General features: G+C 39.2%; 1 protein-coding gene across 20 annotated transcripts in view; it reads left to right on the forward strand.

Annotated features, from left to right (window-relative positions):
- Positions 1-18,373, forward strand: part of PHLDB2 (pleckstrin homology like domain family B member 2) — a 223,587-nt gene that overhangs the window by 124,984 nt on the left and 80,230 nt on the right. For all 20 annotated transcript variants that reach the window (XM_046658183.1, XM_046658175.1, XM_046658179.1 and 17 more), the window contains one exon: positions 4,369-5,717. In XM_046658183.1, the coding sequence (XP_046514139.1) occupies positions 4,369-5,717 (1,349 nt within the window). The remainder of the gene's footprint in view (positions 1-4,368; positions 5,718-18,373) is intronic.

An 18,373-nucleotide genomic window follows, 5' to 3' on the forward strand; every position in this document is an offset into this window, starting at 1 on the left:
TGTGTCTCCCTGTGTAGCATTTGTTCATATGTGCATCTTTCTCTTTCCCCTGTAAGCTGTGTAAAGGCAGGAAATAGTGCCTTTGACCACACGCTGCCCACTGCCCAGCTCAAAGCCTGGTTTATGCTGGGTACTTAATGAAGATTAACATCTTCATGGTAATAGACAACTCCTAAATCTCAGTGGCTTCAGACAGCTTTGGGTTGGCAAGGGCCCTGTTCCATGGTGCCCTCATTGAGGGGGTGCAGGCTCGTGAAGTCTCCAAAAACTTGGATGTGCGCTGGTCACCTTAGCGGGGCATGGAAGTGGTGAACATGCTCCGGCTCTTCGTGTTTCAGCTTGGAACTGACATTTCACTTTCTCTCATATTTCACTGATCAAAGCAAGAGACACAGCCACACCTAATGTCATAGGGGAAGAACAACACTGCTATGATTCTGAAAGGAAGAGAACAGGAATATTAGCGAACAACACATGCCTGCTGAGTCAATGTCTGATACGTGCTGGGCACTTAAGACCTAGTTAATGAATGAAGTACTTAAAACTACCAGTTGGGATTTTAATTTTCTTTTTCTATACAATAAGCCGAACTACTTCAAATAATGAAATATTCTAGTAACTACATTTTTTAAAAAATGAGAATACTGATATTATTGTCGAAGTTATGTTCAGCAAACATCTGGAGACTCATTGTAATCACCCTGTTCACTTTATTCATATTAGGGAAGGTGTTATGTTTGATTTTGTGGTTTTTCAGATGCATAAAGTATGGAATGGGTACATTTGCATAATTAACATTTTTGCCTGAGTCATTTAGAAGAGTTGGAAAAATGTTGCAGTCTTCAAATGATTACATATTAAGTGAGTCTGACCAAGAAGTTCTTTAAAATAATCGTTTTTGGAAGAGTTAATATCTGGCATGAAAATTGGGCAAGATCCAAGGAAAAATGAGAGTCTAATCCACTTAAAAATGAAGTATTGCTACAGATTGTATTATAATATTTTACGCCGAGTGTTTTGTTTTTCCCTAATTGTCAAAGCAACCCAAATACGTTGTATAAAATGTGGAAAATACAAACTAGTAAGGAAGATGTGAGTTAAAAATCCCTGGTGATACCACCCAGATAAAACCACTGCTAACTTTTTTGATGTCATTTCTTATCATTCTATTCTATTCTTCTTTAATCTGCAAACAAATCTTACTCCATTACTTTCCTCTCATATATTTCCGTTCCCGCAATTTGCCAACCTTGGAAGCCTAAAACTGCTCTCCTTGGTCCTGTCGTTTCTCTACAACTTTACTATCCTTGTTGAAGATGCCGTAGAAGGTGGAATTCTGAGCCGTTTTGAGTTACTTCTCGTTTAGGTTTTTCCCATGTGATGTGCACTGAAGGTGCTAATAAACTGTTTTTCTCTTGTTTAAAAAAAACAAAAAAAACCAAAAAGTGCACCTGTGCCAATGGGATTCATCCCTCTTGGAAAAGAAGCCATGCTTGTGTCACAAGCACTGGCAAGGAGGGGTGATGAATTTGAACCAAATGACCCTGATGAAGTTGGGAAAGGAGGTGGCTTCCTTGGAAATGGGGCCAGATTTCCACCAAGAGAACTGGTTGCCATAAGGAAAGGACGCCAGGTCATGCCCAGTGGGTAGCCTGTGTTTATAACAGGACCCCCTGCCCATTGTTATTGTTCTTATTGTAGAAAAGACATATAGACAGACAAGGCAAGAGAAGATATTGGCTTGTAATAAGGAGGTAGCAGTGGAAATGGTAACCAATGATCATATTGACGATGTGTTTAAAGGACAGTGTTGATAGGATTTGTTGATGGATAAAATGAGGAAAGAGGTGATAGAGGAGTGATGGAGGTGGTAGGATAGAGGTGATAGTGATAGAGGAGATCAAGGATAACTTGCAGGATTTTGGCCTGAGCGTCAGTGTGTAATCTGTGTATGCGTCGTGTGTATACAGTCCTGTGCTGTGTGATGACATTTTGGTAAATGATGGACCTCGTATACGAAGGTGGTCCCATAAGAATAGTACCGTATAGCCTAGGTGTGTGGCAGGCTGTACCATCTAGGTTTGTGTAAGTACACTCTATGATGTTCCCACACTGACGAAATCGCCAAACGATGCATTTCTCAGAACTTGTGTCCCCGTCATTAAGCGATGCATGACTGTATAAGAAAACTACAATGTATACATGGTTTTTACAATTTACTTAACATTGTATGATTGTACTTTTTATGCTATAAAACGTACTGCAAAATGTGATTTCGAATGGTTGTGTAATGTTCATTCCTATGAAGTAGCTTAACTTTTCCCAATTGTTGGGGCATTTAGGGTGTTCTCTCCTCTATAATGAATAACATTGTAATGTCCTCAGGATCCACCTCTTTTCTTGTTTCCTCAATTCAGAAATATTTTACTTGAGGGAATTGGCCCAGGTTTGCTGGAATTTCAGTATGGGAAATCAACCCGAGATGAAGTTAGCTGAGAATAGAATGGACCAAGACTAGAGGTTATCTTGGTTTCAGTCCTCCAAGGGAGCATGGCGAGATATGTCTCAAACTGGGCTTTGTTGCTGTCAAAGTCAGAATTGGTGGTGGTAGACCAATGCCGAGAGGGATAAGAGAGGGTAGAGATAAGATTCCTCAGGGCATCATCCTTGAGGAATGAAAGACCTGGCAAGAGCCAAATGGCAGGACAGATCCCAGCTGGGGGCCAATTTCAACGGAGAGCCTTAATTTTTTTTGAGGTCCACTTCAGAAGATAAATGCTGCTTTTATCCATCAGGGCAGGGCTCTGCAATGGAGGGTTCCCCAGGGCAGAGCTGATCTGAGGAAGCTGCAGCTTTACGGGTTGATAGCTACTCAGCCCAATCCGTAGGATTTGAGCAGCCAGACTGTTTCTTGGCCCCACGCTGTGGATAAGAAGGCTGCCTGAATTTTCCCAGGAAGTCTGTGAGGCTGAGCAAACAAGGTGAAGATCCTTAATCTGTGGCTGGGAGGGAGTGGGGAAGGCTGTGATTGAAAACTTGTGTCCTTTGAATGTCTCACCTGTAGGACAGTGGGAGTCAGGAGAGGATGGAGATAAAATAGAAATACTGGACATAACCTTCTTCCATAAACTTGTGCCCTAGTTACAGATACAGGCATGTTATGAAACTGATTCCTAACCATAAGTGACGCTGCTTATGCACAGACCAGAGATGTAGTCACTAGTGCCTGAGGAGCCTGAGGAGGTGGAGGACAGTCTTAGCAGTGCATGAGTTCAGTGAGAATGTTTGAAGTGTGTTTTCGCTTTAATGATAATCTAAAGAAAACGTTTTTATCAGTTATAAATATAAACCTTCTCATTTGCTGTGATAATTTGTAATTAAAAGACATTTTCGTCGACTGAAACTTTAGTTCTTTAAGTTAATGTTCAAACCAGGGTCCAAAACGTATTCTTGTGGGTGCATACATTTTTAAAACGTATTCTTGTGGGTGCATACATTTTTAAAACGTATTCTTATGGGTGCGTACATTTTTAAAAATGTTTTCATCATGGAAGATAGAGTCCTAATCTGAGCCATGAAGGTTGGGTGGGTTCAGATGAGTACAAAAGAGGGAGAAAGGGGTTTCCACGAGACCAGAGAGTTTGAGATCAAGGGTGAACATGATGTATTTGGGATACCCGGGAATTTGAAGGATACGTCGGTTTCAGGTTTTTAAATACTGCACTCTGACCCTGATATGGCAGCAATTTGGGGAACATTCTTTCCTCTATGATTACCTGCCTTTTTCTGATGGTCGCAGGAGCTTTAAGTCTTTTTGTTGAGAATGTAACTCTCATAGGGAATTCCCCTTTTAAAGATCCATATTCTAACCCTCATGTTATTGATCATTGTCTAACATAAAATTTTCTTTCTCTGTCAGAATGTGAATTTTGTTTCCTCAGGACTTTAGTTAATGATTCTAGCAGAGACATCTAAAGGAAGAGGCATTACATTCCCCCTTTGGGTGTTTGCAAGGTACTCAGGAAGCAGGTGGTTTGCCAGGACTAGAACACTAAAGGGAAATTGTCTTTTTTGTGTACCAGCTTAATCCTGCACCTGTACTTGGGTAGAGATTTGTTCCTTTCAAATATCATTGATGTCCTCTTGGGTTATTTTTCTTTTGTACAAAAAAAATCCCAAACCAGTGATCTTTATTCTTCTTCATTTTGCAGTACAATTTTACCAGGTTTATGACTAAAACAGAGTTTGCATTTGTTAATTACATTAGGCCCTGCTGCAAGGCTATTTGTTCACATGTAGGCTGACAAGTGATTGGTTTTTTAAAGTTTTCTTTGTTAAGTAAAACTTTCTCTTTATTTTCCTTTACAGATTCCAACAAGATTATGGCAGAGCATAGCCACATGCAAAAGCAGCTGGATTTACAGAATGGTAGCTTAGAGGCAGACTTTGTGGCGAATTCCCTGGAGAACGATTCCGAAAACATGATGGAGAGCCTGAGCCCAAAGAAATATTCTTCCAGTCTGAGATTTAAAGCCAACGGAGACTATTCTGGCTCCTATTTAACTCTCTCACAACCCGTGCCTGCTAAGAGAAGCCCTTCTCCTTTGGGAACCAGTGTCAGAAGTAGCCCCTCCTTGGCCAAAATCCAGGGAAACAAGCAGTTCTCTTGTGATGGAACTGACAAAAATATTTCCATGAAACCTCCCACTCCTTTACTCAGCACTTCACCCTCCCTCAGTGGATATCCACTCGGGAGAGCAGACTTTGATCCTTATACTGGCCGGGACAGTGAAAGGCCCTTGAGGCTCTCAGAGAAGCCCCCCTATTCCAAATACAGCTCAAGGAATAAATCCCACGACAATGTCTACTTTCTCGGAGGGCTGGAAGGCCGAAAAGTGTCTGGCTCGCTCCTGGCCATGTGGAATGGCAGCTCCCTGAGTGACACTGGCCCCTCTCCCAGCAGCAGGTCAGGGGCCGCAAGCATGCCTTCAAGCCCAAAGCAAGCCAGGAAGATGAGCATCCAGGACAACCTGATGCTTCAGCCCAAGTTGACCAGACACAAGGAGCTGGCACCTGAAAACATCGGTGTCAGAACCAGGAAGTATTCGGGCAGCAGCCTGAGTCACATGGGAGCCTATAGCCGATCTCTCCCCAGGTTGCACAGGGCCACGGAGAACCAGCTGACGCCTCTCAGCTTGCCTCCCAGAAACTCTCTGGGCAGTTCCAAACGAACAAAACTAGGCGAAAAGGATCTACCTCATAGCGTAATAGACAACGACAATTACCTGACTTTTTCTTCTTTGAGCTCAGGGGCTTTACCCTATAAAACCTCTGCGTCTGAGGGCAGTCCTTATGTAAGTTCCACCCTCAGCGTCCCTGCCAGTCCTCGAGTGGCTCGGAAGATGCTTCTGGCCTCCACCTCCTCCTGTACCTCTGATGACCTTGATAGGGCTCCCTACTCAGGGACCAGCTCAGGTCATTCACTTCCTCCTGGAGAGCCGGACAGAATGTTTGCAGCCAGGAGGAACTTCTCTTGTGGATCTGTCGAGTTTGATGATGCAGATTTGGACAGCCTCAGACAGGCCTCAGGAACTCCCCAGCCTGTCCTTCGCGAACGGAAAAGCAGCATTAGCTCCATTTCAGGACGCGAGGACCTGATGGATTATCACCGGCGACAGAGGGAGGAGAGACTCAGGGAGCAGGAGATGGAGCGACTGGTAATCTTCTTCATCCAACTTGACCTCTCTGTTTTATTGAACAGCTTCTTGGAGACTTAACTCCAAGGATATATGTGGGCATGTAGAATTTCCATGTGCACCAGCCACTAGTGTCCCTTCCTAGGTTTTCTCTTGCTGTCCTTCCTCTTGCCAGATCACTATTATTAGTTACGAGTGGGGATTTTGAAGGCCAACATGTGCCTAATGTTATGTTAAGTTGCTCTGCAACTTTATACTTGTGATTTCTCACAAGTGTAAATTCTTAATAAACCTAACAAAGGTAGTTGTGAATTTTACTGAATTTCTTATGTCTTACAAACTTTTTCTTTAAGACTATGAGGAAGCACTGATTTGTATTATTTATATCATCAAATTTGCATAGTCTGATGGAAAGAATCAGTGAAATCACTGCTCTTCAGGAATTAGGCAGCGAATCTTTCTGTACACCAAGTTGTCTAGAAAGTAAAAAGGTTGCTTCAATGGTGCTCAACCTTTTTTCTGCACTTTATACCCATACCACATTCCCTTCAGCCATGTCTTAGTACATACAGTGACTCCAAACCACATATACTCACAAAATTTATTGAGTTATCTTTTTCTAATTAAAATGGATTTATGGTTATTGTGGAAAATATTGACAATAATAAGAAAGGAGGAAACATGAGAGGGCCACTAATGGATGCCACATTTTTCTATTCTCTTTTAAGCATAGGGTTTTTTTTTAGGATGAATTCATGTCAGAGATTGTTTGAATTCATTAATGATTAATGATTAATGCTTTCTTTAATGAGGGAATCAGCAGGAGAGTAAAGCTGATTTACCAAACTATAGGAGTATCAAAAGTATTTTAGTTAGTAAAAGAAAGTATGCTAGAGTAAGATTTCTGAGTCACATACCCAAAGAGTTAATGCCCTACAGGACAACAAAATTGCAACCTTTGGATCATAATGAACAGAAATCATTTGCATTTATACAGGACAAAATTTGTTTGAAATTTTGGAAAAAGAATCATTTGCATGACTCATAGGTTTTGATAAGTTAATGCCTATCCTTACAGAGTTTCCAAATATCCTAATCAGTAATAGTGAATTAATGTGCATACCCCTAGAGAACTGGAAATTCCTTGGATGGGTCTGTTAGACAGTGCTCCAGTATGGCAGCTCCCTTTGTTATCATAAATAATCTCCGAAGATTTTTCATGGTCACAGAAACCCATTGTATTTGGGCTTGATTCACTGACATAGGTGGAGAAGTTTGAATTAGCATATAAAAGCCTTTTTGAGTGTGGGTAGCGCATCTAGCACTATACTGTGCTGAACTATTGTTAAATAAAGTCAGAGAATTAACTTCTATGTGATGACTTAGTAAGAAATCTAGGAGAGCATTTTCAGTGGCTTCTATTACCCCAGAGATCTTCCTTAAATGCTCTTATTTACTCTTCTGTTCCAAGGATAGGAAACCAAACTCAAGAAATTCATCCCTACCGGGTTTCATCTTTCAACACCAGCACCTATAAGTGTTGGTGACTTTCTCTTTCCTCTAGTTTCCCCAAATCTGCTAAGCTTCCTGGCAATCCAAAACGTGACCTACCTTACTGCTCGTAAGGTCAGTGCTCCAAAAGCCACAGACAGGTCCTAGTTCAACTTCTTGGGAGAACTTTGTGAGTGCTGGCTCCAAATATGAAGTTATAACCCTTTTACCTTAGTAATAGGTTTGTCATATCTGATGAAATAAGGCTTATTTTTAAATATGATACTCTAGGTTTGGCCTCTGTTGTGTAGTCTGTTTGTCTGATTACATCCCAGTAAAAGGGAGGACAGATTCTTATTGAGCCTGTGCAAATAATGTTATTGCCATTAAAAAGTAAAGTCACAGGAAAAATATTTCTTTCTGAATTCTGAGGGACCAAGCAGAACAAGTTACCATTAAAAAAATGTTCCATTTAGTTTGCAAAATCAGAGTTAACTAAAGTGAGAGTTAGAGATAGATCAAGGTGAACACTAAAAGGTTTTTCCCATCGGAAAATAGGACATTAAAAATAATGCCAATAGTTTTCCAAAACACATATCTTCATTTAGAAAGTACATTTCTGGTATCAGTTTCTATGTAATTAATTCTTAGTCCTCTGCATCTTGGATCATTAATTTGATTTCATGAAGTCATCTGTGTCTGGAATAAAAGAAGTCCTGAAAATCTGATTTAGCTGCCTGAGATGGTCTCATGCTTGTCTACATAATGGCAGCTACGAAGCCTCTCCCCGCAAGTCTGTTCTTTGAAGAGTGCCTGGTGAAGTTCTATCCTCCAGGCTCTGAGACTGTCTTCCTTTGTTAAGGGCACATTCTAGTCTATATAAACTTGAGTAGAGTCTTTCGGTAGTAGGCATGAGAGGAAAGCAGAGACTGCTTGGTGAGGATAAGAGTAAGTGTCTGTGGTTAATCTGTAGTTAATTTGACAAACAGTATCAGCAAGAAGGAGAGTTAAAATCTTCTATCAGGACCAGAGACATCGGTCTTATTTGATCAGAGTTTCCCCTGAGGGTAAGAACGTGTTACAGAGTGACGACATTGGCGTATACCCAGGGCCTTTCTCTAAAGTAGGCAATCTCTGAACTTTATTTATGTTATAATATTTTACATGTTCAAAATTAGCCTAGGGAAGGCTGAACCTCTCATTTGATTTGACAAATCTTCCTATGCAGTTCTTGATAGTGTTGAGCTATTTATAAATAAGGGGCATGGCAAAAAAAAACCTAGTTATTCTATCATCTTTCTGTTTGTAAGGTTAATGAACAAATCCTTGTGCTTGCCCAGGGGTCCTCTGGGAAAGCTTAAGATAGTTCAGGTATAAAAGAGATCTTGGAATTTTTTTTTTTCCCCTGAATTTAGGGTCTAATCCTGGGAAGGCAAAATCAAATATTAATCAGAGATTTCATCTCTTGAGTAAGATGGGATTGTGGATGCCTGAGAGCAATGAATGTTTGCAGTTTGGTTACCTAATAAAGTGACAATAGATTATTTTATAATAAACAAGAAATCTTAAATCATTCAGAAGTGAGGAACTTTTTTCTGTCACTTTGAGTGTGCAAGGATATATCCCAGTTAGCACAAGGCACAGAAATTTACTCTTGTGAGATACTAAAATGCTGCTCTCTGGGCAGATTATATCGAAAACCCACCTTTTACTACCTCTTGTAACCACAGGCTGATTTCTCCAGGATCAGTCTGTCGTTTCAATAGAGATAATTGCATTTTAGTTTTACATTAATAGGGTACTTGTCATGCATTACATTAAAAAAATACTTCATAAATAAACCCATCAAAGTTTTGCAAACTTTGCAAAAATTTTAACATTTTATTACATCTTTATAGACTTTATTTGCAAGTACTATAAACCAAGTCAAATAAAGCTCCCTTTCTACAAACCTACAATTTTTAAAGTTTCTATCAACTTTTGTTCTTCATGGTCTTCCTTCACATTCTGGAACAACCAGACATTTTAAGACAAAAATACTTACAGATATTGGAAATTATGTTTAAGCTGACACATCACAGAATATAATTACTACTGCTATAAAAAGGTTTGTCACAATTATAATTCAGTTTAGTTGAGCACAAATTTTATATTTTTCTGAGTCTTAAATATTGTGTGGAAGTAATCTTAGCTTATCTTTTCAGTAGACTAATATAAAGCATTTAAGAAGTTCAGGTAAGCTAATCTCTTTAGGGATAAAGCAAATCCAAACTTATTTAAAAAATGAAATTGCACTTATATTATACTATACACTGACAAAAGAAGGCCAAGAGATACAGCTTTTAAACTAAATTGTCAAATCAGTCTGATTTGTGTAAGGCTTCACTTTAATCGTGTGAACTTGTTTTCTAAGGTAAAAAAGTGCTTCTAAAGTCAGTGGTTTTTCTAAGAAAGGTCTTTTTCTTAAAACGAGAACACATTTAAATTATTAAAATTTCATTTTATTTTCTTGGAATTTTGGGTATGTTAGATTTATTTAGCTGCTTATTAGTCTCTATAGGCCAGAACAGAGGTCCTTTATTTTAATTTATTATTATCCTCAGGAGTAAGGAAAATATTTCACCTACACGCAGGGAATTTTTTCTCAGGCGCAGAGACAGACAGATAAAGAACTTAAGAGGACAAGTTCTACAGCTTCAGCTGCAGATCGAGAGCAAACACTGGAATGCAAAATCTCACCGTTCCAGATCTCAAAAGACTGGTTGCATTTCCCCTGGGCCCAAAATATGGTCCTGATTTGGGCTTACAAATAGAAAAACAATAAACAAACAAAACAACAACAAACAAATGCTCAGTCATCTGTCGCCTGATCATGGCTAGATTCCAGTTCTACCTGACAGGTCACCAAGTGTCGGACCATAAAACCAGATTCCCAGTCATTGCTGCCACCAGTGGGGGTAACTGTTGATTGTGTGCAGACCAAAACCCTGACCAAACGTGGCCAAGGATCAGAAACAAAAGTGTGAGCAGAGAGTAGGAAAACAAAAACTCCAGAGGATGGCGAGTCAGTGAGGGTGAAATTCTCCTCCCATTTGGGATGCAGTCCAGGAGCCAAGGAAAGCTGTGCCTGGACTTCCAGCCCCTGAGAACACTTCATGAGCCATGCAGCCTAATTGACTCTACAGGCTGGGTCCACTGGGACCTCCAAATTGTCAAAGCATAATTTTCAAAAAATAAACGCAACTCTAATACTTATGTGGAATGAATAGATGCCAAGGATTTATTGAATTCATTAATTAGGAAACCAAGCAAGATAAAGCTGGTTCACTAAGCATAATTCCTGCACTAAGTTTTAGCTTAGCTTGTGATTATACCAGTGTTTCATCTGGATGTTTTTTTTTGTTCAATCTTTATTTGAAAACTCAAGGTAATTATATTGAGTGTTAAAGAGTGAACTCTAATTATCAACCTCCAAGGACCTATTAATGAGGTATAATAATTCACTTTGAGTCTACATTGAATAGCTTCCAACTGCTGTGCTATTTGAGATGTATAGTTTTTTATCGTTTGTCTTCCTCTCAGCTGCCAAGTCTTGCTTTTTTTCTTATTTTTAAAAATTTTATTGAGGTCATGATAGTTTATAACATTGTGAAATTTCAGTTGTACGTTATTATTTGTCACCATATATATGTGCCCTGTTACCCATTATTCCTACCCCCAACTCCTTTCCCCTCTGGTAACCACTAATCTGTTCTCTTTGTCCATGTGTCTGTTGATCTTCTACATATGAGTGAAATCATATAGTATTTGTCTTTCTCTGTCTGGCTTGTTTCGCTTAACATAATACCCTCAAATTCTATCCATGTTGTTGCAAATGGGATGATTTTGTCTTGTATTACGGCTAAGTAGTATTCCATTGTATGTATACACCACATCTTCTTTATCCATTCATCAGTCCATAGGCACGTGGGTTGTTTCCATGTCTTGGCTAATGGGAAAATGCTGTAATGAACATAGGGGTACATAAGTCTCTTTGAATTGTTGATTTCAAATTCTTTGGATAACTACACAGTAGTGGAATAGCTGGGTCGTATGGTATTTCTATTTTTAATTTTTTGAGAAATCTCCATACTGTTTTCCATAGTGGCTGCACTAGTTTGCATTCCCACCAGCAGTGTATGAGGGTTCCCTTTTCTCCACATCCTCTCCAATATTTGTTTTGTTTGTCTTGGTAATTATAGCCATTTTAACAGGTATAAGGTGATATCTCATTGTAGTTTTGATTTGCATTTCCCTGATGATTAGTGATGTTGAACATCTTTTCATGTGCCTGTTGGCCATCTCTATATCTTCTTTGGAAAAATGTCTGGTCATATCCTCTGCCTATTTTTTGATCGGGTTGTTTGTTTTGTTCTTGTTGCATTGTATGAGTTGTTTATATATTTTTGATATTAACCCCTTGTCAGATATATGATTTGCAAATATTTTCTCCCAGTTGTTGGGTTGTCTTTTCGTTTTGTTCCTGGTTTCCTTTGGCTTGCAGAAGCTCTTTAGTCTGATGAAGTCCCATTTGTTTATTTTTTCTTTTGTTTCCCTTACCCAAGTAGACACGTATTGAAAAAGATCCTTCTAAGACTGATGTGAAAGAATGTACTGCCTCTGTTTTCTTCTAGGAGTTTTACGGTGTCATGTCTTACCTTCAAGTCTTTGATCCATTTTGAGTTAATTTTTGTGTATGGCGAAAAATAATGGTGTACTTTCAGTCTTTCACATGTAGCTGTCCAGTTTTGCCAAGACCATTTATTGAAGAGGCTTTCCTTTCTCCATTTATCTTCTTAGCTCCTTTATCAAAGATTAGCTGTCCATATACGTGTGGTTTTATTTCTGAGCTTTCAATTCTGTTCCATTGATCTGTATGTCTGTTTTTGTACCAGTACCATGCATGCTGTTTTGGTTACTATAGCTTTGTAGTATATTTTGAAGTCAGGGATTGTGATGCCTGAAGCTTTGTTCTTTTTTTGTCAGGTTTCCTTTAGCTGTTTGTGGTCTTTTCTTGTTCCATATGAATTTTAGGATTCTTTGTTATGTTTCTGTGAAGAATGTCATTGGGATTCTGATTAGGATTGCATTGAATCTGTAGATTGCTTTAAATAGTATGGACATTTTAGCTATGTTTATTCTTCCAATTGTGTACAGGGAATAGCTTTCCATTTCTTTATATCATCATTGATTTCTTTCAATGATGTCTTATAGTTTTCATTGTATAGGTCTTTCACATCCTTGGTTAAATTTATTCCTATATATTTTATTCTCTTTGTTGTGATTGTAAATGGAATAGTATTCTTGAGTTCTCTTTCTGTGAGTCTGTTATTAGAGTATAGAAATGCAACTGATTTTTGTAAGCTGATTTTGTACCCTGCAACTTTGCTACAGTTCTTGGTTATTTCTAAAATTTCCCGATGGACTCTTTAGGGTATTCTATATATAAAATCATGTCGTCTGCAAACAGTGAGAGTTGCACTTCTTCCTTGCCAATTTGGACACATTTTATGTCTTTTTCTTGCCTGATTGCTCTGGCCCAAAACTCCAGTACTATGTTGAATAACAGTGGTGAGAGTGGGCATCCTTGTCTTGTTACTGTTCTCAGAGGGTTGGCTTTCAGTTTTTCCCCATTGAGTATGATGTTATATATGGGTTTGTCATATGTGGCCTTTATTATGTTGAGGTACTTTCCTTCTATACCCTTTTGAGAGTTTTTATCATCAATTGATGTTGGATCATGTCAAATGCATTCTCTGCATCTATTGAGATGATCATGTGATTTTTATTCCTTGTTTTGTTAATATGTTGTATCACATTGATTGATTTGTGGATGTTGAACCATCCCTGCATCCCTGGAATAAATCTCACTTGATCATGGTGTATGGTCCTTTTAATGTATTGCTATATTTGGTTTGCCAGTATTTTGTTGAGGATTTTTACCTCTATTTCATCAGTGATATTGGCTTATAATTTTCCTTTCCTGTGTTGTCCTTGTCTGGCTTTGGGATCAGGGTGACGTTGGCCTTGTAAAATGTGTTAGGAAATATTCCATCTTCTTCAGTTTTTTGGAATAGTTTGAGAAGGATAGGTACTATCTGTTCTTTGGCTCTTTGGTAGAATTCTCCAGAGAAGCCATCTGGTCCCAAACTTATTTTTGGGGAGGTTTTTGATTCCTGTTTCAATCTCTTTAGTTGTGATTGGTCCATTCAGATTCTCTATTTCTTCTTAGTTCCGTTTTGGGAGGTTGTATGAGTCTAAGAATTTATCTATTTCTTCTAGATTGTCCAATTTTTTGGTATATAGTTTTTCATAGTATTCTCTTATAATCCTTTGCATTTCTGTGGTATCCATTGTAATTTCTCCTCTTTCATTTCTAATTTTATTTATTAGAGCCTTCTCTCTTTTTTTCTTAGTGAGTCTGGCCAAAGGTTTGTCAATTTTGTTTATCTTCTCATGTTCCCTGTGCACTTGAGAAGACTGTGTATTCTGCTGATTTTGGATGGAGTGTTCTGTAAATATCTATTAAGTCTGTCTGGTCTAGTTTTTTGTTTAGTTCCACTATTTCCTTTTTGACTTTCTGTCTGGTTGATCTATCCATTAATGAAAGTGGGGTGTTAAGCTCCCCTGTTATTATTGTGTTGCTGTTAGTATCTCCTTGTAGGTCAGTTAATAGTAGCTGTATGTACTTTGGTGGTCCTGTGTTAGGTGCATATATATTTATAAGTGTTATGTCCTCTTGGTGGAGTGTCCCTTTTATCCTTATATACTGTCCCTCTGTCTCTCATTGCCTTTTTTATCAGGAAGTCTACTTTGTCTGATATAAGCATGGCAACACCTGCTTTCTTTTGTTTGCCATTAGCTTGGTCTATCATCTTCCATTCTTTCACTCTAAGCATGTGTTTATCTTCAGACCTGAGATGTGTTCCCTGGAGGCAGCATATTGTTGGGTCTTGTTTTTTAATAGTTCAGCCACTGTGTCTTTTGATTGGAGAATTCCATCCATTTACATTTAGAATGATTATTGATATATGAGGGCTTAACGCTGCCATTTTTATCACTTGTTTTCCAGTTGTTCTGTATGTCCCTTGTTTCTTATCCTGTGTATTTCAGACTGCCAATTCAGTTTAGTGGCTCTCTATGATGGTTTTCTTAGTTTTCTCTTTATCATCTGTGTCTCTATTTTGATTTTTTGTTTAGTGGTTACCGTGAAGTTTGTGTAAAAGATCTTGGAGATGAGATAGTCCATTTTCTGATAGCCTCGTATTTCCTTCGTCTAAGCAATTTCCATCTCTTTCCGCTTCCCCTTCTAAGTTATTGTTGTCACAACTTATTCCATTTTGTGTTGTGAGTTTGTGGTCAAAATGAAGTGATTATATTTATTCTTAATTTTCCTTCCCTTTATCTTTTTTTTTTTAAAGTTTTATTTTTTTCAGATGTACATCATATTTCAAATTCTGGATACATTACATCATGTTCACCACTGGAACACTAATTATAGTGCATCCCCTCACATGTGACCCTAATCACCCCTTTTGCCCTCCCCCCTCCCCCCTTCCCCAGTGGTAACCACCAGTCCAATCTCCAATGCTATGTTGTTTTTTTTGTTGTTGTTTTTATCTTCTACTTATGAGTGAGATCATATGGTATTTGACTTTCTCCCTCTGACTTATTTCACTCAGCATAATACCCTCAAGGTCCCTCCATGTTGTCACGAATGGCTGGATTTCACCATTTCTTATGGCTGAGTAGCATTCCATCATGTATAAATACCACATCTTCTTTATCCATTCGTCCCTTGATGGGCACCTAGGTTGCTTCCAAGTCTTGGCTATTGTGTATAATGCCGCAATGAACATAGGGGTGCAAGTATCTTTATGCCTTTGTGTTTCAGGTTCTTTGGATAAATATCCAGCAGTGGAATAGCTGGATCATATCGTAGATCTATCCTTAATTTTCTGAGGATACTCCAAACTGCTTTCCATAGTGGCTGCACCAGTTTGCACTGCCACCAGCAGTGAGAAGTTCCCTTCTCTCCACACCCTCTCCAACCCTTCCCTTTATCTTTAATATTATAATTAAGTGTTTGCTAATCCATTCGGATAGAGAGTTACAATTTTCTGATTCCATCTGCCTATTTATCTCCTTGCTCAAGGTTTTGTGAACCCTTTCTTTCTTTTTTTTTCAGGTATGAGGGCCTTCTTGATCATATCTTATAGGTGGCAGTCTTGTGGCAATGAACTCCCTCAGCTTTTGTTTATCTGGGAAAGTTTTTATTTCTCCATCATATCTGAAGGATATTTTTGCTGGGTAGAGTATTCTTGGCTAAAAGTTTTTGTCTTTCAGAGTTTTGAAAATATCATTCCACTCTCTCCTACCCTGTAAGGTTTCTGCTGAGAAATCCACTGAAAGCCTAATAGGGATTCCTTTGTAGGTTATTTTCTTCTTCCTTGCTGCCCTTAATTTTTTTTTCTTTGTCATTGACTTTTCCCAGTTTTACTAATATATACCTTGTAGAAGGTCTTTTTACACTGATGTAATTAGGAGTTATATTTTCTTCTTTTAATTGTAATTCCAGCTCCTTCTCCAGGTTTGGGAAGTTCTCAGCTATTATTTCTTTGAACAACCTCTCTGCTCCTTTCTCCCACTCTTCTCCCTCTTGAATACCTATGATCTTTATGTTGCATTTCCTAATTGAATTGGATATTTCTTGGAGAATTTCTTAATTTCTTTTTAGTCTTAGTTCTCTGTCCTCCTCCATCTGAAGCATTTCTGTATTCCTATCCTCTTTATTGCTAGTTCCATCCTCCATAATATCAGCTCTGTTATTTAAGGAGTCCAGATTTTTCTTTATCTGAGTCATTGTGTTTTTCATCTCCAACATTTCTGATTAATTTTTGTTTATAGTTTCTATCTCATTTGTGAAGAATTCCCTCTGTTCATTAATTTTGTTCCTGATTTCATTGAATTGTCTTTCTGAGTTCTCTTCTAACTCGTTGAATTTTTTTATGATAGCTATTTTGAATTCTCTGTCATTTAGGTTGTAGATTTCTGTGCCTTCAGAATTAATTTCTGGGTTTTTGTCTTTTTCTATCTGGTCTGGGGTATTAATATACTTCTTCATATTATTTGAAAGAGTGGATTTTTATCTTCACATAGTGATAGTACGTGCTTGCAGATTCCACCTACCACTACTTGGGATGGGGCAGGAGCTGTGTTCTGAGCCCACTGTGATCCCTGTCAATTGTGCCTGTCAGAGCCTGGGCCACTCCTTGTGACTGCAGGGGCCCTGTGGGCTCTCCCACCAAATGAGAACGCAATCTTGCAGGGGCTTGGAGCTGCTGCTGCCTACTCCCACAGTCCTGCCAACAGGTGCTTCCCCCTTTAGGGCTGCAGTGGTACTATGGGCATTTGCATCAGCTGGGAACTTGTTTGCCTGGGTGCACAGATCTGCTGCCATCTTCTCCTAGGTCATATCGGCTGTTCTGCTTGGTGGGCAGGAGCCTCCCAACTGGGTCCAAGCCTGAACCACTTCCTGGAACCACAGTGGCACTGTGGGCTCTCCTGCCAGACAAGAAAGCCATCATGCAGGGGCTCAGGGCAGCTGCTGCCTCCTCCCACAGTCCCATCGAGACATGCTCCCCACTTTAGGGCTGCAGTGGGCCTATGGGTGCTCCAGCCAGGAGAGCAGTGGCATGTGTGCACAGGGCTGCTAAAGGGCCAGAGAGTGCTCACTTGTCTCCACCACCTCCCTGGGAGGTGTCCATCCACCTTCAGATGTGTAGCTTCATGACTCTCTCAGGCATCCTGGTGTGCTGTGTGGGTATCCTCCACTGATCAATAAATGTCCAATTAGTTGTAGTTCAAAGAGGGAGAGACAAAGGGAACAGCTCACTCTGCCATGTTGCTGACATCACTCCTCCCAATTCTTGCTTTTGTCATTATGCCAGCCTTTTTTTTTATGATTTTAGAAACAGATACCAAGCTTTGTTTAAAAATATTCCAAACTAAGAGTTACTAGGCGCAAGTGAGGGCTGGAGAGGCTCCTGTGTGCATGAAGTGTGTTCACTTCAGTCCATAGATCTTGTGACATTCTGTGGGCTGGTCAGTGGTCATTTAAGCTCCCTAATTCTGAGCTGTTTTCCAGGTAGGGGTAATAGATAAGATTTCTCTAGTGGGCTGAGGTGCTGATCCTTTGATAAACCAGATGTTCAAGAGGCTAGAGAAGTCATTATAAAGTAGGCAGGATATTCTTTTATTCATATCACTTGATAGCCGTTCCCTCCTAGTAATACAGAGGTAGTGATAGCCATCTAGTTCATCTTTTGATCCAGGGCAGTTAAAGTCATTTTAAAAAGAAAAGGGGAAAATAAAAAATTTAAAGCAAACCCTACTGCTGTTAAGAGTATTCATTTGGTGACATGGCCAAAAGCATCTGTGTGCTATTGTGGAGAAGCAGTGGATTCCCACAAATTGCTTTGTAGCAATCCGATATTTTCTTTCTGGCTGATGACTGTCATCTGCGGTGCCTTGATAAACAGCATTGTCGCCATTTAGAATGATGTAGGGCCACACTTGGTATTCATTTCTCAAACATATTGTAATATGATGCCAGCTCTCATCAGGCACCAAGGAATAAGGCTTTCTAACTGTTCACATACTCTACTACCCTGAAGATAAGATTGGCTTTCTTTCAAGGCACATATTAATATTTCTATGGTAGTTATTATCTGAATAGGTGAAATGTCTGGGTCAGCAATTTTCTACTGTTTGGAAGGTGTTTTGTTTTAATCTCTTCTCTGAAAGTGTTTTACAACTGAAAAAGTGTAAGTTGCATGAGACTGGGAGCAGGTCTGTCTTGCTCACTGCTGTGCATCCAGCTCCTACCCAGATGACTAGAGTGTGGGAAGCATTGCATATATGTTTTTAAAAAGAGTAAATGATACTCATTCATGACGTTCATTCTGGCTTTCCTTCTTCTGTGACTATAGGCTCACCGCTAGTTCCCAGACATCTCAAACTTAAGTCTGTGCACTTAGTTCCAGGGTCCAGGGATGCTCTCTACAAAAGAACCAAATATCTCAGCATAAACGCATTCTTTTTACTTTCAGAAAGGCAGAAGTTCCCTTCCAATTTTAAATTAAAAA

This window comes from Equus quagga, chromosome 4 (assembly GCF_021613505.1).
Source record: "Equus quagga isolate Etosha38 chromosome 4, UCLA_HA_Equagga_1.0, whole genome shotgun sequence".
Taxonomy (NCBI): Eukaryota; Metazoa; Chordata; class Mammalia; order Perissodactyla; family Equidae; genus Equus; species Equus quagga.